The following is a 22,174-nucleotide window of genomic DNA, read 5'->3' as shown; positions in this document are numbered from 1 at the left end:
AACATAGCTCCTAGGATCATTGGGACACGCAAACCCCTCCACCACGATAAGGTGACGGTTCAAGAAGGGATTGTAAAATTCCTGAGTTGGCAATGTCTCTACTGAACTACAAGTAGTTGGGGGAACAAAGTCCGCCAAGTGGTGAAAAGCTAAACATACTAGTTTGTTTTGCATTTATTTTATATTTATTCATTTATCTTTTTTTAGTTCATATTCACAGCTGAAAATACCTGATATTGTGAAAATAATCCAGTAGCAGAATTATGCTTTAAAAAATCGGTCCCCATTTTTTCAACGTTTCTCTCTCTCTCTCTCTCTCTCTCTCTCTCTCTCTCTCTCTCTCTCTCTCTCTCTCTCTCTCTCTCTCTCTCTCTCTCTCTCAAATCAGATAGTTGAAATATCATATTCTTTTTGTTCTTAATATCAGTTGCCATATCATACATATTGCATACCAGGGATTTTTCCTGCCTTGTATCCAAACCTGCAGGGGTAGGCTCAAGGTTACTGTGATCCTGCTCTGGATAAACAGGTTTAGATGATGTCGTATATATTGTTCTTAATCTCAGATTCTGTCTCTGCCGTTTTGTGCCTGTCCATACTCTTATTACCTGCTCTTGCTCTGCTCATTATGGGTTTACTGTTCTTATGGTAGGCTATTCAAGTCTCAATGTCCCTAACCTTGACACAGCATGCTTGTTTTTCTTTGTTTCCCTCAATACAGCTAGGTGGGGACTGCACACCCATTAAAGCCTAAGAGCCTTGTTCTTCATTAACCTCCGTGATTTTCATGGTCTCACCTGTCAGAACACAGTAGAATCTCTTTTCTTATTTTTTTATATGTTTCCTGGCCTGCAGGTGCAAAATTATGTCTATAAATTGTTTGTGCCTGACATTGAATCAGAGATCAATATGGCTAGTAGAAAATAACAAAGCCCAGTGTTTGAGATTTTTGAATGAAATATTGAAGGTATTCATTATAAGCACATTGTCATTGGAGCAGGAGATGTTGTGTGTTGTAGACATTTAGAGTAAAAAACCTCACACCTTAAAATGTACCTAAACTTCATTACAAATTGGCCGATTCTGGGCAATAAAAGGAAAAGAAAAAAAAGTACTAACAGTCAGCTAAGAATGACTCAGAATTTGTTCAGCATAAATGACATAGAAAATATTTAAAAAATTATAAAATTTTGTAAAATTTTTCATATTTAGTACCTGGTTTTGATTATGCTTGTTTTTACCAGACAAAAACAAAACCAAATAGTAAAGTGTATTGTGTAGTGTAGTAAGCTTCCACTAACATTAAATTCATATTATATCCAAACACGTTAAGTGTACAGTTCTGTCTCATTGTGACACAAAAACTAAACTCCATAGTAGCTCTTTAACCATACTATAATTACTAAAACTAAAACTGAAACTAATATATATAAAAATAAAATGTCTTTGTAAAATAAAAATTAAACTAAAACTAAAAATACATGATGAAGGAAAACTAAAACTAAACTGAATTTCCAAGTAAGGTCAGAAAAAATATAGAAATAAAACCAAATATAAAAAGGCAAAACTATAATAAGCTTGATTAATAGGTGAACTGATTGAAGTGTTTAAAATTATGAAGGAAATTAGTGCAGCAGATCAAGTCTGTTATTTTAAAATGACATAATCAAGAACACGGGGACACATTTGAAAACTTTTTAAGAGTAAATTTCACACAAACATTAGGAAGTTTTTCTTTACACAAAGAACGATAGACACTTGGAATAAGCGACCAAGTAGTGTGGTAGACAGTAAGACGTTAGGGACTTTCAAAACTCAACTGATGTAAATAAGTGGACAGGACTGGCGAGCTTTGTTGGGCTGAATGGCCTGTTCTCGTCTAGAGTGTTCTAATGTTTTAATTAAACAGAAGAGAGTGCGTATTTACAGATGATGATGACTGGCTTCTAAATCGATTTAGATTTCCAGGCACTGTCCTCTTGAAGTTCTTGATATCATTTTTAAGGTGAAATGCATTAAATTATGTGTATTACATTATACGGATACATGTTTGAGTTCATTTAAATAATGTAATATGTTAATAAATGTGTTGACATGGTGTCACAGCGCTAATGAGGAGCTGACACCCCGTTCAGGGATTGTTCCTTCCTCGCGCTGTATTCTTGCTGGGAGTTGCATGACACTGGATTGATAGATGGATGGAATAATTAAACATGAACTACGAAGATATTTCAGTGTTTCTTAAATGTTTTGAAAAATCGGTGATCTAAGCTTACAGATGCCTTGACATTTATTAAAGAGCTGATTTTGTGGTGATTGGTGACGTGGAGAAAGAAAAGGAAGGACGGGAATTGAAGGTTAGTACTTTTGAAAGAGACAGCACTGCTGCAATAAATCATTTCATTGAAGGTTGCGCAAGGCGCAGCAAGCATCGTTGGGCAGGGTGCCAGCTCGTCTCTATCACTGTGCCACCGTGTTCCCCTGTTTAATAACATGCTTTAACTGCTATCATTATGAAAATGATCTCAAGTATACATCTTTGTATTTAAATTGCTCAGAGAGCTGTAATATTATGAATGTAATGGATTCTGAGTCCTGTCAGCATAAGAGAAAGCCCATTTAAGAAGCACGTAGTGATTCACACATAGAGAACATAGAAGATCACAAACAATACGCAGCATTTAATATGTTACTTTAGTTATGATGGGATCTGAGAAACTCTAGTAAATTAAACATTGATTTTAAGATTAAGTTTACGACGTTCTACTTTAATGACAAAATAAACTATGAGATGAAGCTTTGCTCCAGATACAGAGAGTGATCTTACATGATGTGTTGCCTTTTTGTTACACATGTAGAAAATCTCTCTGGCAGGGTGGATAGGCACTTGGCCTGAGCAGGAAATGATCCAGTTGTCATTCTTAATGGTGTCCAGTTCTCAGTGAGTAATTGAAATGGTTAGGATCAGACTGCCAGTTCTGCAGGACCAATTTAAAGAGTTTGGTGCAAAGCTGAGGAGCAGAAGTGACAACGTGATCAGAAGTTCTGTCTGTGCTACACACCAGTCCAGGTAAGACTGAGGAGTTTAGAAGGTTTAGTGCACATCTGAAATCTTGGTGTCGGATGACAGAGTCAGGATGAGTTGTATTTTAACTGGAAGAGCTTTAAAGTAAGCTTGATATGTATCACAATCAAAGTAATGGAAGCAACAATAAAGAAGTGATTGTGTAGCACTGCCATATAAAGTAGTACACTGTAATAATAATATTGTAGTAAACCTGCTGTGTGCTTTGTATCGTCCATTCTCTGTTTCTTGTGGGCTGCTCTTCTCTGCCTGGGCTTACACACATTTAAATACCGGTGAGAGAGTTTTTTTCAGGACGGACCTCTGAGCCGGAAGGCAGTGATTGACAGCATCGCCCTTTTGTGGGTGGAATCCTGAAGTGTCCATCTGCAGCTGTTCCAGTCAGTAACCAATGACGGGTCTGACTGGCAAAACTTAAAAAGGGAGAAGGAAGTAATCTGGAGGAATGGCCAATCTATGTGACAGTTACAGTTACAAAAGATGATTCTGTGAATGCTAATAAAAAAAGGTGGAAATGACCTGTTGGCTGTCAGGATGGTCATAGTTAGTGAGGTAGCCTCCTGCATGACTTTTAAGATTGTCCTTAAGTTAACTAGCCAGTTTTCAGAGGGTCAGATCTGAAACTTTTTTTTTTTTTGGGTTGGTGTGATCTTCAAATCATCTGTCATTCACAAAATTTGCCTTTCATCTTTCAACGTTCTCCCCTCCTCATTAGCTAAAAGTGGTATTGAGTGTGTTTATGGGGATTTATGTATGTAGTGGGGTGGCACTGCAGCCTCACAGTTAGGAGACCCGGGTTTGCTTCCCGGGTCCTCCCTGTGTGTGAGTTTTCATGTTCTCCCGGTGTCTGTGTGGGTTTCCTCAGGATGCTCCGGTTTCCTCCCACAGTCCAAAGACATGCAGGTTAAGTGCATTGGCGATCCTAAATTGTGCTTGGTGTGTGGGTGTGTGTGTGCACCCTGCCCGGGTTTTGTTTCCTGTCTTGCGCCCTGTGTTGGCTGGGATTGGCTTCATCAGACCCCCGTGACACTGTCGTTAGGATATAGCGGGTTCGATAATGGATGTATGTAGTGGTGGGAAACTGATTGCGGGCAGATCAATGTAACATTATATAGTTAATGAATTTTGTGAAAAGAAAAGGTATGTGAATGTTCAGCTAAAATATGCCTGTTTCTCCCCTTTAGATATAATGAAATTGTTGATATTTTATTTCTGTCTTTGCATGACCATGAGCTTTGGGAGGAGAACAGCAGAACAACCAAGTCCATTACTACAAAAACAATTTAAGATTAATTTGACATTGTAGAAAATCTCACTTTGAGTTTAGGGGTGCTGTTATAATTTAACAAAACTTATCAAGAACAGGCGCACTAATGAACAGTCTGTTGTGAACTAGGAGTTCCAAAGCACATAAATTCCTAAAGTTCCAAAAGCACTTCCAATAAAGTCTCCTGGGACACCATCAAAATTACAGGCTAAACACAACAAGGGCCTCATAGACTCTTTAGATAATTAAAGATTTGTTCTTCATAAAGTGGTATTTCAAACACTCAGATGCCATATGAAGCCAGACAAGGCACTCCAAAGAAAACAACATTTCAAATCAGAATCTAAAGAGTGCAGTCGAAAAACAAAGCACAGGTTCAAAAAATGCAGAAAATCACAAAAGCATAAGGCACAGGGAAAAGAACACGAGCTCCCCAAACTCAGAGTGCATTCACAATGAACCGCCAGGAACTGTGGGAGACCCTCTGGATTTATAAGGTGGAAGAGCACTTCTTGGCAGTGGTTGGCAGGTGGCCCCGCCTCTTGGGGAAGCACAGGTTTAGATGAGGGATTTCATTCATCGCTAATCTAACTGCGGGAATTCTATGAGGAAACAACAAAAGCAGATGAGAATAAAAGCGAAAAGCAACGAGGAGGTCAATCTGTGAGGACGGCTCTCCTTTACTTCTACTTCTTCAACTGTCATCTCATTATCTTAATTGGACTACACAGTGTTGAGTGACAGATTGTGAAACCCCCCCAACTTTCTTTCAGTGGTCTGGGCCTGCTGTGTTCAGTGCTGTAGAACACCACATGGTGCCAATCAATTTAATGTGAGTCTGTGCTAAATAAATTAGGCTGTAAAACATTAGCCTGTCATCTCACAGGAATTTGTGTGAAGCGCTCTTCCTGTATTGGATGAGAATTTCTCATAAATGAATCCTGGAATAACTGGACATGAGACAGCATGCTACCTTAGAGAGTGTGACATTTAGTCACAAGGTCAGACCCACCTTAGCAATCACAATGAGCCAATTTGGGGTTTCTGCCAATTAACCAAACCTAAATGTGAGGATGTGGGGGAAGATCTAAAATAACTGGAGGAAACCCACAGAGGTACTGGAAGAAAGAGTAAACCCCACATAGCTAGTTAGCTCCACTATTAGATAGATAGATAGATAGATAGATAGATAGATAGATAGATAGATAGATAGATAGATAGATAGATAGATAGATAGATAGATAGATAGATAGATAGATAGATAGATAGATAATAGATACTTTATTAATCCCAAGGGGAAATTCAATTAGAAATATTTACTGAAGCTAAAGACAACAAAATTCTACCTCAAACTTTTCACCAAACATTAATTCATATTTTTAAAAACAAAAATAAGGGTTTATCACAGTGGGCATCATACACACTAATTTCAATTCTTAATAATGTAATGTAAGGTAATGTAACATGGCACTGCCTAACTTTTAGTTTTATTACTGGATGGTAAAGACCTGGAAATTGAAACAAATTGATGAATTTATACCAGCCTGGTCTACAATTTAAATAAAATCTTTAAGATCTGCTGGCTCTTCTACTTTTAGTTTAGTTCTCCTCTCACCTTCATCTCATCCATCGCCCTCCTCGTCTCCTTCAGTGTCTTCTCTCTCTCCTCAAGTCTCCTCTTGATGTCACTCAGTGTTACCTCCAGCTGTTTCTGTTTGGACACACAAGAGGACGCGTGTTGGTCAGATCAGAATTCATGTTCACCTTTTGATTTCTTCTTCTGTTTCTGTATCCTGATATTTGTACAACACATTTCTTTGTTTACATTCCATGATACTACGTACTTCTGTCACACTTTGACACAGTAGGTGACACACAGAGATTTGATTCAACAAATATGAATAACACAAAAGATTAAAAGAAACATTAAAAATCACTGATTCAAAATGGAGTTTGAGATTATACAATAATGAAGTCAGTTTGAAGACACACTGGTGTGTGAGTTAGTTCTTGATGTTTAGAAGACATCACATCAACGACTGGGAAATCAGAAGTTCACACACAAAAAAAAACTGGACTGTGTAAGTGAAGAATATAATTAATAATTAATTTAAAAAAAACTAACTAACAGTAAATCCAGAGCTGGAGGTCTTTGTTTCACCAGACACCAGAACTATGAAGAGATCTGCTCAGTTTATACCTGAAATTCATAAATTGTCAAAAGTCCTCACAAATCAGCTCTCATTTTCTCTATTTGTGTCCCACTCATGGTAATCGACTAACAAGTGACTCAAACACTCTTACTGCAGTAAATGATCCGTCCACTTTACATCATCTTAACCCATTTAACTAGGGCAAAGTCAAAAGTCAATTGGAGGCTTATCACAGCAAACACTGGACACAAGGCAGGGACAACACCAGGACAGAGCATCAGTCCATCTCAAAGCAAACACACAGAAACACACAGGAGGTTAGGATTGCCGCACCCACCACATGACAAATCAATTTAGGATCCCAGATTAAGACCTGAGTGCAGCCATTCAATGGGTGACACCTCAGCACCACACTAGATTAGGTGGACTGGAACAGTGCAAGGTGTTTTATGGTGGCTGGAGTACCAATTCTGCCACCACCCCCCAGGTTTTTCCCTACAGCTTGGAGGGCCTACTTGCAGAGCTGGATAGAGATCAACATCATACCCAGGACGGAGCAATTGCAGGTTAAGGGCCTTGTTCAGTGGCCCAATGGAGAAGAGTCACTTCTGGTGTTTGCAGGATTTGAACCGACAACCTTCCGATTATCAGTCAGAGCCACCACTCTACCCTATGACACACATACATATAATAGTTCTAATTTAGCAATGCCAACTCATCTAACCTGTGTATCTTTGGATTGTTGGGAGAAAACAGGAGCATCCTGAGGACACAAACATCAATCAAAACATACAACATGTTTATAACATAAGGATAACTTAAGATGTAAATATACAAGTTTATATGGACAAAGAGCATTTGCAAATAACAAAACATATAAATCTACATTATCTTAGTGGGATCTGTTTCTTACTCTTACAGAGAAAGACACCCAGCAAGTTTGGGCTTACAGAAGGTTATATGAATCAGTTCTGAGCTACAAGATCAAGTTCCTAAAGCCAGCACTGTGATGACACTCATTTACAGCTCCTCTGTGTGTGTGTGTGATGTTCTGAACTCATATAAGTCCACTTTAGCTTTCTTACTGAATTTATGAAGAGAACCTCACAACAGCTAAACCTTCTCCTTCACACAGTTATGGTGATGTCAACTCCCAGAATTCATCCACTGGCTTTATTTTAACTATCAAGTTACAGTTAGAAGTTCTCAGACTCCAAGCAGGTGAACTCCTGACTTGGTTTATGGTCACTCCAGGTGGAGGTGATGCTTTGTCCAGATTGTTGTATCCATGGAGAGCTTCCTCTGGCACACACAGAAGAACATTCAGTTTGCTTTGTCTTTCTTCTAACAGATACTTTTCTCTTTCTTGTCCTTTTTTCTTCGTGGCTGTGGGCTGCACTGCAGTTTAAAGTCTTTGAGGTTTCACACTTACTGGGTTTCTTTTGTTGGCAAAAAATGTACACCTGCTTGGTCTTCTGTGCCCCACAGATTCCTTCCTACAGCAGTTCTACAGAGACATCTTATGTGGGGTCTCTCTTTGCTGTGCACCTTGGTTTCCTTTACCAGGCTGGACTGAATGTGGCATTCAGATTGAGAACCACTGCAATACATTGTGATTGTGTAGTTGTGATGGGTGATTTTAAAATTCTTTTTTCACCCATACTTTTGCCATTACCATTTTGCAGAACGCTGAGCTTAAGGGCTATTTATATTGATTTGTATATTGTAAGAGGCATAATTCTGGGAGGAATTGGGGTGGGGCAGCAGGCGCGTGACATACTGAGACATCACTTGGTGTCATTTGCCTGTGGTTGATCAGACTGATCAGATGACACCTAAAACTGTCAAGGAGAGTCCTGGTGAAGTGAACTGACATCTGAACTGAAGTTACGAGTCAATAAAAGAGGGACAGGCAGTGACAGCTTAAATTACTTTTGACCAAGTTGGTATCTAAACATGTGCTCACCTGTGAACTGAGCTCTTTTAATACTACAGCGAGGACTCAGACACATTTGTGTCACTTACTGAGCCCTGCCAAAGCAAATATGACCCTATTCCTTTATTTGAAGAAGCACCAAATGGTGGACAAAATGTGACTTTTATCCAAACTATCCAAACGCGTTTCTCAACCTTTAAGTATTTGCGACCCAAGTTTTAATAACAGTTTTATCGTTGCCTCCCTAACGTTTTTTTGAAAGGAACCCATTAATATCAATTTGTTCTTTTTTAATTAATGATATATCATAGATGCATATTTTATTATACCTACTTAACTTTTATCAACCTTTATTTAACTCTATATTTATTTTTCTAGTATCAGAATGTAGTTTAAGTTAATTTGTTTTAGTGTCAACAGATGTATTTTTCATAATTTTGATTCTTGTTTTTTTTTAATCAAATCTTTGCACCCCCCTTTTTGTTACTTCATGCCCCCCTAGGGGTTCCTGCCCCCCAGATTGAGAACCACTGCAATACATTGTGATTGTGTAGTAATGATGGGTGATTTTAAAATTGGCTCAGATGGTCAGACTGATGCCTCTGGCAAGTTATTGAACTCCCATGGCAAATAAAAAGGTTGGCAAAAAATGTACTTAAATTTCCCTCAGGATCAATAAAGTATCTATCTATCTATCTATCTATCTATCTATCTATCTATCTATCTATCTATCTATCTATCTATTATATAGTGCCTTTCACACTATCTATCTATCTATCTATCTATCTATCTATCTATCTATCTATCTATCTATCTATCTATCTATCTATCTATCTATCTATCTATCTATCTATTATATAGTGCCTTTCACACTATCTATCTATCTATCTATCTATCTATCTATCTATCTATCTATCTATCTATCTATCATTTACTCACCTGTCAGAATTGGTTGAGCTTTGCCAAGTTGTGAAAGCTCAGAGTCTATCAGGTGTAGGCAATAATAATAATAATAATAATAATAATAATTCTTTGCATTTATGTAACGCTTTTCTCACTACTCAAAGCGCTCAGCAATTGCAGGTTAAGGGCCTTGCTCAAGGGCCCAACAGAGCAGAGTCCCTTTTTGGCATTTAACCTAAAACACATGTGCCAAGCTTGCCACATAGAATAATTTTCAGTGGCATGCCGAGTGAGTTGAAATACAGTAATTACGATCTCATAAAAATGTATTTTTAATTAAATGGAAGCATAAAATTCTTTTAAAGCTATTCCTGCTTTTACATCCCTTCAAAATGAAAGTTGTTAGACATTAGAAGTCAGAATGTGCAAATTGACTGAGTGAGTGTGGAGCACAATGACTGACCTTGAAGGAGTTTTATTTCATCCTCTCCTTCTTCTCTCTCCAGACCGCCACCACCTCTACATTGCTCTCAGGTGTCACACACTCATGACAGTACAGTCTGTGCACCGTAACACAAAAGTTGATGTTATTGTTAAGTGCCATTAAAATAACTCAAAAAGTGCAAGAACTCGATATTCACTCATTTCAAGACTTTTGAAAAAACAAATATGGATTCATACAACAAAAGGATTGCGCTGTTTGTGTGTTATGTTGTGAAACTGTGCTGTGCCGTATGTCAATTGTATCAAACCAAACATCAGTCCATGTTTAAAAACTCTGAGGAGAAAAGTGAAGCCATAAAAAGGGCTGTTTGTGGCTACAAAAAACAAACTAGTACTTTTAGCCAAGTAACCGAAACCAAAAATAAAGCTACCAAAAGAAGTTACAAGATTGCTCAGAGTGTGGCTTTGAAGGCCCAACCTTTCATAGATGGAGAATTTGCCAAGGAAACTGTTTTTTGAGCAGTGCTGAAACTTTGTTTAGCGGTTAACCAAATTTAGAAGCATTGCTCTCTTGGATTTGAGAAATACCAGCTTGTGCGAGATCAATCGAGAGACGCATAACCGATATGGCTAAATATGTAACAGTAAAACAGACAACCGGGATACAACAAGCTGTATTTAGTGTCGCTCTTGACGAAACAGTCAATGTGAATGACGTGGCATACCTAGTGATAGATGTGCAATATCGTGACAATGACCATATTTATGAAGCACTGTGCTGCTTGATATCTCTTGGTGGTACAACCAAAGGAGAGGACATCATAACTGCATTTGGTTGGAAAGAACAAAGGATTTGTTAAACTTCTTCAGGATCATATTGGACTTCAAGTATTAAGCTTCCATTGTGTTATACACCAGGGGCCTCATGTATAAATAGTCCGTACGCACAAAAATATTGCGTAAGCCTGTTTCCACACTAACATCGCGATGTATAAAACCTAAACTTGGCATAAAGCCACGCACATTTTCACGCTAGCTAAATGTATGGTGTACGCAAGTTCTCAGCTCGTTTTTGCAAACTGGCGGCACCCACCGTCAAAGCAGTGCTACTTTTCCTGTGTGGTTTCTCTTTCATTTTTAGATCCACATCCTTGATACGGCTTTATAGATACGCTGAAATTAACCACATATTGTTTATTAGTTTAAGGCATCTGATTGTAATTAACCTCTAACAATATAATGGTCCACGGAATGGCCAATCTATTCCAAATACCATAGCTGCTTTAGCGTTGTTACTCTCACTGCACCACTCAGAGTATTTATATCACTGTATCTGAGTGTAGAATCACAGCTCTACAGCAGCTGATCAGAAAGAGAATTATCAGAACACAGCATCAAACACATTCTGCCGCAGCCATGCACACAGTCTACTTGAACTGCTCTCATATGGAAAACGGAAAACACTTCAGAGTCTTTCCTATACGTACCTCGTGGTTCAGAAACAGTTTTATCCCAAGAACTCTAAACGCACTCAGTCAGTCCATCAAGTGCTCCTTGTAGAACTTTTGTACTAATAAGTACAATCACCTCACTGTAAACTTGCAATTCGGTTATATTGCACAACCTGAGCCACTTTATAAAGTGCGTATTTGCATAAGACGACAATATCATTTTTAAGATGGAACGCAACAAAATATGTTTATTACATTATACAGATACAATTTTAACATCATTTAAATTATCTATATTGTTAATAATTAAACATGTGAGGACACGGTGTTGCAACGCTAGTGAGGAGCTGGTGCTCCGTTCAGGGATTGTTCCTGCCTCACGCTGTATGCTTATTGGGGCTGGTGCGACACTGGACAGATAGATGGATGGAATAAGTAAACGTGTATTATGAAGATATTTCAATGTTCCTTAAAAGTTTTGAAGAATTGGCGTTGTAAGCTTACAGACGGCTTGACATCTATTGCAGAGCTGATTATGTGGTGATTGGGTACTTGGAGAATGAAAAGGAAGGACAGGAATTGGGGGGTTAGTATGTTTGAAAGAGACAATTCTGCTGCAATGAATTATTTCATCAACGGTCGCGCACGGTGCAGCAAGATCTTGCAGGAGGCAGGAACAATCTCTGGATTGGGCTCCAGCTTGTTGCTACCCCTGTGCCACTTTTTTCCCATGTTTAATAACAAGCTTTAACTCCTATCATCATGAAAATGATACAAAGTATACATGTAAGTATATTGTAATATCATGAATATAATGGATTCTGTGTCCTGTCGGAGGAAGAGAAAGCCCGTTTAAGAAGAACTTAGTAATTCACACACATAGAGCAAATAGAAGAACAAATACAAAACAAAGCATTTAACGTGCTATTTTAGTTATGATGGGATTTGAGAAACTACTAAATTAAATGATTTAAAAATGAAATTTATGATCTTCTACTTTAATGACAAAATAAACTATGTGAATAAAGTGGAAATTTCAAGATTAAAGTTGACATTTCGTGCTTTTATCCCCACTGTGTCCCTATTTTATTTTATTTTCTCTGTACCCTAATAAGCTTTCATATGACACTCAGACGGTGGGCTATGACTCACCTTTTTACTGCGACTTTGATATCTGACAACTTTTTTCTTATTTCGGGAACCGTGCGACTTTGTGAACTTGAGCTTCTGAGTTCCTCCAAAACTCTCTATCACTCGATCAACTTCCTTTAGTCATTTATACCACTGTTTAAACCAACAAATAGTTCATTATTCTTTGTCTCCACTTGGTATTTGCTGAAATTCTTTTTTCACCCATGCTTTTGCCATTACTTTTTCGCAGAACGCTTAGCTTAAGGGCTATTTATATTGATTTGTATATTCAAAGAGGCATAATTCTGGGAGGAATTGGGCTGGGACAGCAGGCGTGTGCACGTGCATTACTTTTTATGCTGACTGAGATTTATGGAGTGGCAGAACGTGAAAGTTGGTGAACACGCAGATTTATGCCTCTGGATTTTTTTGTGTGTACAAACATTTCCGCTTTTGTGTAGTGTGAATTGTATGCACGGCGTTATCCATGAGGCCCCAGGAGAATTTGTGTGTGAAGAGATTGTCACTGTGCTTGAATTTTGTAATGGAAACTGTTATCAAGATAGTTAGCTTCATAGTGTCTCACTCTTCATTGACCCACAGGCAAGTTAAGTTTCTTCTATCAGAAATGGAGAATGCAATATGGACCTCCCGCTGTACAGAAATGTTCATTTGCTTAGTCGAGGTAATGTTTAGAACAGATTTGAATCAAGTATAAAAGCAATCAAGGTGTTTCTTAATGAAAAAGAAGTACATTTCCCAGAACTGAATGACAACGACTAGCTGGGTAAGCTGATGTTTCTGGCTGACATAACTAAACACCTAAATGAATTAAATTTGAGTTTTCAAGGTCAGGGGCAAACAGTACTTGAATGTTTTGAGCACTGGAAAAGATTGTGTCAAAATCATTGCCATGATATTACCACCGACATCTAAAAATACTTTCCAAACATACAAGTCAAGTCAATTTGGGGATCATGCACTGGTACAGTGCATTGCCGCACCGACTACAAATCCCGAAAAAACTCAGGATCCTGGTTGGCAACCCCTTCCAGTCCCACCCTCCAAAAATGACCCTCTATCTGCTGCAGCCAGGTGTTACGTGGGCGACCCCTTGACCTGGTCCAGCCACTTGGGTCACCAACAATGAGGATCTTACGAGACGAATCACCCTCTGGGAAACGTGCCACATGGCTGTAGTGCCGTAACTGATGCTCCCCTCACAATTCAGGTAATGTGCCTCATTCGGGACTCCATGAGCAACACAAAGTCAAACCAATGGTACCCAAGGATTTTCCAAAGAGAGTACCAGAGGAGACCAATCTTCATCTCAGGTCACTGGATAGTGTTCATATCTCACAACCATATAGCAAGACAGGAAGCACCAGGACTCTAAAGACTTGGACCTTCGTACTTTTGCATAGATATCGGGAGCACCACACACCCCTTTCCAGTGACCTTATGACCCCCATGCTCTCCCAATCCATCTACTGACTTCACAGAAAGAGTCACCAGAGACATGAATGTCACTGCCAAGGTAAGTAAACCTCTCAACAAGGTCAACACTCTCTCCGCAAGCAGACACACTTGTGATGGTAGTGCCCAAGAGGTCATTAAAGGCCTGGCTGTTGGTTTTTATCAGGACATTCGCAAGCCCAGACACTCAGACTCCTCACTCAGTCTCTCAAGCGCCCCGATCAGAACCTCCATTGACTCCACGAAGATCATAGCATCGTCAGCAAAGTCAAGATCCATGAATCTTTCTTCACCAAAAGATGCCCAATAGCCGCTGGACCCCACGACCTTGCCCAACACCCAGTCCATACCAGCATTGAACAGAGTAGGAGCAAGAACACATCCCTGATGAACCCCAGAATCAACTGGGAAAAACACAGTGGTTCTGCCTCCACTCTGCACAGCACTCACAGTACCCGGGTACATGCCAGCCATGATATCCAGCAACCGCGTGGGGATCCCGCGAAACCTTAGGATGTCCCACAGGACAGCTCGATCAACTGAGTCGAACGCTTCGCAAAAATCGACAAAGGCTGCAAAGAAACTCTGACGATATTCGTGTTTGCACTCTATGAGAACCCTCTGTGCCAGGATGTGGTCGATGGTAGACTTCTTAGGCATAAACCCAGACTTTTCTGGTCATTGGTAGGTGAGCAAGTGATCACGGACCCTATTGAGGATGACCCTTACCCAGGACCGAGAGCAGTGTTATCCCCCTGCAGTTGTCACAATCCAGGCGATCACCCTTTTCTAGTCTCATTTTCTAGTCAGTTGGGATGATGCCAGTCTCCCAAATGGAAATAAAGATTGCTTGCAATGCCAGGAGGACAGCCTTACCATCAGCCTGGAGAAGTTCAGCCTGGATACCACAGATTCCTGCAGCCCCTCCCCTCAATCTCAGTGAGATTGGGTGGTTCACAGCTAATTGGAGGATCAGCCTCAAGAGGCATGGACTCAGACATATCCAAAGTTCTAGCCGGAGGATCATCTTTGAACAACTGCTCAAAGTAGCCAGCCCAGCGGGTCACAACTGCAGTGTCATCCGTAAGGACCGTTCCATCAGCCGCCCTAACTGCGACTCTCAGAGGAACAGATTCAGATGTGTGTAATGCTTTGATTCTTTTCCTCTGTAAGCAGGATGTGGGTCGCTAGACCACAGATGGTGTGTCACTTGCTCACAGATTCCTCTAACAAACAACTCTTTATCTGCCCTCAGAGCCATCGCAGCCTTCCTTCTCAGTTTCCGGTACAGACCAGGTTGCCATTGAGCCGTGCGCTGTGACCCCTCTCGATGACATCCAGGGTGCCCTGCGAGATGAAACACCTTCTTCTGAGAACATCGGTAACACCAACACAACTCTCAGCAACCTTCAGGGTCTTGTCGCGGAAGTTTCTCCCACATCACATTAGGATCGGCAGTCGTACCCAAATCTGAAAGTTCCTCACACAAACTGTGCAAACTCATTAGAAACAACCTGGTCTTGGAGTCTGGCCAAGTCCAGGCTCATTTTCCTAATAGGTGGTAAACTACTGGACTTAAGCTGGATCCTATGAATAGCAACAACAAGTCTGTGGTCAGATTTCACAAACTGGACACTTCTGTAGATCCTGCAGTTTTTCAAGGGCCTCCAGCATCTGCCCACGAGGATCTGATCGATCTCCTTCACCAAACCAAGTATTGGAGTACCAAGTCCAACGATGCGGTTCAGGGTGCTGGAACCAGGATCCAGCGATTCGCAGCCCCTGACCTTTTGTAAAGTCAAGGAACATGGAGCCACTTTCACCATGGTCACCAGACCCATGGGGACCGAGACAATCACCATAGCCAGCCCTGTCAGTGCCAGTGGCTGCATTGAAGTTGCCCATGACCAGAGAAGTATCACCTTGTGGGCACCCATCAACTACAGAGCGACGCTGCAAATAAAATGTCTCCATCGCCAAGACATCACTCACCGCGGTTGATGCATACACTGAGACAACAGACAAGGCACCCAGGGAATGCCATAATCTGAGTCTCATAATACACATGTTGAAAGGAGTGACATTAGACACCATTGAGAAAAAGCCAATTCGCTACAGCAACAGCTACTCCCTGAGTATGACAGCCATCTGACCGACAAGACCAATAAAAGGTGTATCCACCTAAAGAGATCTGGCCAGTCCCTGGTCTGCACACCTCAGAGAGTGCCACCACTGAAATGCAGAGTTTATTGAGCTCCTCCAACAGCACAGGAAGATGATCATCTTGCCAGAGAGACAAGACCTTCCATGCGCCCACCCATATGGGCCGCCTCCAATTGGGATCTGAGTGCTGCCGTGCAGCGGGTGACGCCTCAGCACCACACCAGTTCCAATCCCCAACAGACCTGACCTTATTGGCTCAATGGTTTTGACTCTTCCAACGATGGGGTTCCCGAGGGCTTTCCTCATCCCCTTCATGACGCGAGCAGCCTTCCTACGGGCAGCTGCAGCAGAGCTACTCCCCCGGAGAGCAAAAGGGAGTCCCTTCTGTAGTCTCTGAGCTTTGTGAAGTTTTTTTGCGGTGGCTGGAGTGCTAATCCTTCCACCAACTCCCATGATTTCCTTGCAAGTTAGAGGACCGCTTGCAGGGCCGGAAGCAGTTTAATGTCATACCCAGGACATACAGCCTCATTCAAATCGATTTACTGTCAACAGAGATGAGCTTCATAAATACGTCAAACTGCTCAAAGGAGAGCTTGCTAAATAAGGTCAAGACTTCTAAATTCACAAGCCCATATTTTCTTACCTTATCAAGCCTGACACAGTCATGGCCAAAATTATCGGCACCCAGGGAATTTTCCCAGATAATGCACCATTTCTCCCAGAAAATTGTTGCAATCCCAAATGTTTTGGTATACACGGGTTTATTTCCTTTATGTGCATTGGAACAACACAAAAAAACAGAGAAAAAAAGACAAATCTGACATCATGTCACACAGAACTCCAAAATTGGGCAGGACAAAATTATTGGCACCTTTTCAAAATTGTGGGTAAATCATTTTATTTTAAGCATATGATGCTCGTTTGAACTCACCTGTGGCAAGAAACAGGCGCTGGCAATACAACAATCACATCTGAAGCCAGTTAAAATGGAGAAAAGTTGACTGAACCTCTCTGTTGTGTGTCTGAGTGTGCCACACTAAGCATGGAGAACAGAAAGAAGAGCAGAGAATTGTCTGAGGACTTGAGAACAAAAATTGTGGAAAAATATCAACAGTCTCAAGGCTACAAGTCCATCTCCAGAGATCTTCATGTTCCTTTGTCCACTGTGCCCAACATAATCAAGAAGTTCACAACACATGGCACTGTAGCTGATCTCCCTGGACGTGGACGGAAGAGAAAAACTGATAAAAGACTGCAATGAAGGACAGTCCGAATGGTGTATAAAAAGCCCCAATCAACTTCAAAATATATTCAAGCTGTTCTGCAGACTCAAGGTGCAACAGTGTCAGCTCGAACTATCCGTCGACATTTGAACAAAATGAAACGCTATGGCGGGAGAGCCAGGAGGACCCCACTGCTGACACAGAAACATAAAAAAGCCAGACTGGAGTTTGCCAAAATGTACTTGAAGAAGCCAAAATCCTTCTGGGTGAACATCTTGTGGACAGATGAGACCAAGGTAGAGCTTTTTGCAAAGCTCATCATTCTACTGCTTACAGAAAACGGAATGAGGCCTACGAAGAAAAGAACAACACAGTACCTACAGTCCAACATGGTGGAGGGTCGAAGATGTGTTGGGGATGTTTTGCTGCCTCTGGCACTGAAGGCCATGACTGTGTGCAAGGCATCATGAAATCTGAAGACTACCAAAAGATATTGGGGTGCAATGTAGGGCCCAGTGTCAGAAAGCAGGGTCTGCGTCAGAGGTCATGGGTGTTCCAGCAGGACATTGACCCCAAACATACCTCTAAAAGCACCCAGAAATGGTTGAAGACAAAGCACTGGAGAGTTCTGAATTGGCCAGCAATGAGTCCGGATCTAAATCCGATTGAAAACTTATGGAGAGATCTCAAAATTGCTCTTAGGAGAAGACGCCCTTCAAATCTGAGAGACCTTGAGCAGTTTGTAAAAGAAGAGGGGTCGGAAATTCCAGATGAGAGGTGTAACAAGCTTGGTGATGGTTATAGGAAGCGCATGATTTCAGTTATTTTTTTCCAAAGGGCGTGCAACCAAATATTAAGTTGAGGGTGCCAATAATTTTGTCCAACCCGGTTTTTGAGTTTTGTGTGAAATAATGTCAGATTTGGCTTTTTTTCTCTGTTTTTTTGTGTTGTTCCAATGCACATAAAGGAAATAAACATGTGGATACCAAAAGATTTGGAATTGCAACAATTTTCTGGGAAAATTCCAGGGGTGGAGATAATTTCGGCCATGACTGTAACTGATGTAAAATTCCAAAAACTAAAATTTTCCAAAAACATACCTTTTGCATTTCTTCCTGTTTATATTAAAATACTAAATAATTAATAAAGAATAGCCTAGTTATGTAATGTACTGGAAACATGTTAATATAAGATCAAGTTAATGTGTTTCAGTGGTTGTTGTATATAAAAATATGATGGGTTTAGGATGGCAAACTGAGTGACTTTCCAACATTACTTCAGCACAACACTACTAATATGTCACCAGCCCCCCTGGTTTTTTCATAATCATACATGAAATGAAATTATCACTCAGGGGTGTGACATAAAAAATGTCCTTACTGTCCAATAAATACATTTATCTCCAATCACTAATGAAATGTATGATTACTTATTTAATTAAAACAGAAGTACTATTTTGAAAATTTTTAGCTGAATTTGGGGTAAGAATTTTAGACTTAATTCTGGTGTACAATATAAAATGACATGTGACAATAATGTATCTCTTGAAAAGCCCCAAGATCAGCTCAAATGCAAGCATTCTTTAAAAATGGACAAACAAGACAAAGGAAGACAACCAGCTAAACCCACCGTGTATGTGGCAGCACTACAGAGTGTCTCTATTCTTGTGTCAAAGCCTTGTATTTAATTACGTTTATAATGACATTGCAGGGTGACTTACTACACTTACACCAGCCAACTGTAACATCACTTTGCTAAGATCACCTCATTAGTATCAGAAGATTTGATATTTCAAAGAGTAGCCCACGTGACACTCGCACCCCTGTCAGTGGCCAGTTCGGTCTGCAGGCTGTAGTTGGCCCACCACTGCCTTAGATGTTAAAAAGAAAATCTGATCAGATCACAAAGAAACTCCACTGTGTTTAATGAGAGCACTCAGGTCTTCATGGACAATACTGGGGTTCTCATCCTGGACTGTTTCATGCCTTACATCATCTCACCAGGACAGGCTCCAGGAACCTACTCTCTGAACTTGAAAAATCAGTTTATAAAATAGATGGACAGATATCTCTGTAAGACTACCAGACAGTCACGTCACACACAGCAGGTGCTCACCGCTCTCAGCTCCTTCAGACTAAACTAAGTCTGTTCAGTAGGCCGGTCTACTCTCACACCCCTATGATTAACAAACACACACACACACACACAGATGCTAATCACACAGAAATCGGGCAGACCACAAACTCTCTGTGATGTTGTCATACAAGTGGATTCCTCAGATCAACAAAACAAGCTGCCAGAAATTTCTTAATCCAAAGTTATTCAAATACATTCCATTAAACACTAAACTCCACTCACCTGTTTTTCTTCTCTTTCTGTCTCCAGCTCGACTATTTCATGATTTTTATGTCCAGTCACCACACACATCATGCAGATACACATCTCATCAGTTTTACAGAATATTTCCAGACTTTTCTGATGTTTCTCACAAAGTTTCTCCTTCAGATTTCTATCAGGATCAACCAGCTTGTGTCCCTTCCAGGCATCTCCTTCATTGTGAGGCTTCAGGTGAATCTGACAGTAGGATGCCATGCAGGTTAGACAGGACTTCACCGCTCTGAACTTCTTACAGAAGTCACACTCCACGTCTCCAGGGCCGGCATAATTCTTAGGTGGAAGAGGAGGAGGAGGACTGAGTGCCGTCTTCTTAAATTTCTTGATGACTTCATTCAGCACAGTGTTTCTGTTCAGCTCAGGCCTCGTGGTGAAGTTTTCTCTGCACTGAGGACAGCTGCAGACTTGGCTCTGATCCCAGCAGTCTGTGAGGCACTTCAGACAGAAATTATGTCCGCAGGGAATGGTGACGGGGTCAGTCAAGGTGTCCAGACACACCGAGCAGGTGAACTCATCCTGCAATCCACTCAGCTGGGCTTCAGCCATCGTCAGTTTGAGGAGAGGCAGGCAGAGAGAATCAGTCAGACAAACAAGGGAGTGACTTCTGAAGAAACCAAAGTGAAAGTTTGTGGTCAGTGAGGAGGAGGAGGAGATTCAGGAGAAAGCTGAGACCTCACAGAGAGAACATCTGAGGAGACACTGAGGGTGAACAGTTAATGTGAGACAGTAGCTCAGAGAGTGAAGACCACCAAGTGAGAGAAGAGATGACCTGTCACAGGGGGTCTGCTAAAGATTAATTCACGTCAATATTTCTTATTCATTTATTACACACTGTAGTCCACATTAGACAGACTCAGAGCTCAGTGCACATTTACAAATGAAATAAAATGAAAATAAAACACAACACATCAGTCAGTAGAAAAAAATTTGTATGTTGCCATGCTGGTTCTCTTTATTATTCAAATTGGCCATCCCATAATAAGTTCTCGTCTCCTGCTTATCAGAGTTGTGTGAATGTTATTGGTGAAGAGAATCGACTGACTGATGTTAATCCATCACATCATGCAATTTTTCTTTTTTTCTTTGTCCATGTCAGTAATTTATCAGATTATTCAGTAAAGACCCCAGCTATAAGACACTCTTAAGGTTACTGAAGACCACTCAGTCTAAGAAACAGAATAATATGATTAATTAATAAATACAAGGATTGTAGAAATATGAAAACTTAAGACAGACAGCAGGTGCTCACCGCTCTCAGCTCCTTCGCAGGTTCTACAAGTCGTATTATCACAGGATTTGCGAGATTTAATCAAGACTGCGGACTGGGCCAGTCAATTCTTGCACCCTACGATTAACACACAGACACACACAGATTAAGCAGACCACAGACCCACAGGGATGATGTCATACAAGTGATTTCTCTTTCCTCGGTTCATCACTTGAAGCTGCCAAACACACAGAACAATGGCAGCATTACATCGTGTTGGCAGTAAGTGCGGCAATGCACACAGCTTGATGAAGATGATGGTGATGATGAGGATAATGATGATTCCCTACTGCCTGTCACTATTTAATATCCCACATCAGATTCCTTTTACATAAGTACTTAAGAGTGACCCCTCCAGTCTGTCACTTCTCAGTGCCCCACACTTGGACTCGCTGTCACCAACACTAACAAATGTACAGATGTCTCGGAGACACATGAAGGCTTTATATATGTCACTTAGAAACCAATGGGGTCTTACTTCTGTTGCACTTGCTCTTCTATAGCCAGCAGACATACCAGCAGCACTTCAGAAGATGTCATAATCCTGAAGCTAAGCAGGATCATGTCCAGTCAGTACTTGCCAGCAGACATACCAGCAGCACTTCAGAAGATGGAAGCCAGTACTTGGAAGGGAGATCATCTTGGGATAGCTTGGGTGTCTGCTGGAAGAGGTGTTGGTGAGGAAGCTTACCCTGTGGTCTGAATGTGAGTCCCAATACCACCACTTAACCACCCAATAGCTCATGTGTGGTGAGCATACTAGCACAAAATGGCTGCCATCTCATCATCCTCATGGTTGCTGCACATTACTGGTGGTTGAAGTGGCTCCCCACTCACTAAAGAGCTTTGAGTAGTGAGAAAAGCACAATAAAAATGTAAAGAATTATTATAATTATTGAGGTGTGTCCTCTCAGCGCTGATAACACCCTGGGAAGCAAGCAGCAATTTTCCAAGCCTAGTAACCTAATATTTACTTCATTTACTCAAAAAATAATGACAAAGTATAAAATTGTCAAATCAATGTGTCATTTATTAAAGTACTAGCTATGTTACCCGTCTAAGCTGGGCTGAAATATAAATGATCAACGCAGACCATTTTCATTGCACCAACTATTAGAATGTATTTTGTAATTCATGCTCTAATACAATGCATTATATTTTCCATTCCAACAGATGGCTCATTACAAACATTTGTAGTAATAGAGTGCATGGAACGTTGGAATGACAAATACAATGCACATCTCTGTTATAAGCCATTTAGTATGGGATTTGTAAAAGCCA

General features: G+C 40.7%; 1 protein-coding gene across 1 annotated transcript; it reads right to left on the bottom strand.

The window, feature by feature from the left end:
- Positions 1 to 4,934: 4,934 nt before the first annotated feature.
- Positions 4,935 to 20,186, bottom strand: LOC120528987 (E3 ubiquitin/ISG15 ligase TRIM25-like). Its single transcript, XM_039753053.1, has 2 exons — positions 19,704 to 20,186; positions 4,935 to 4,954 (listed from the first exon to the last, which is right to left on the bottom strand). The coding sequence occupies exons 1-2, from the start codon at positions 20,170 to 20,172 to the stop codon at positions 4,935 to 4,937; spliced, it is 489 nt and encodes a 162-aa protein (XP_039608987.1). The 5' UTR covers positions 20,173 to 20,186.
- Positions 20,187 to 22,174: the final 1,988 nt, after the last annotated feature.

Source organism: Polypterus senegalus, chromosome 4 (assembly GCF_016835505.1).
Source record: "Polypterus senegalus isolate Bchr_013 chromosome 4, ASM1683550v1, whole genome shotgun sequence".
NCBI classification, from domain to species: Eukaryota; Metazoa; Chordata; class Cladistia; order Polypteriformes; family Polypteridae; genus Polypterus; species Polypterus senegalus.
This window is presented reverse-complemented; position numbering and strand designations above follow the sequence as displayed.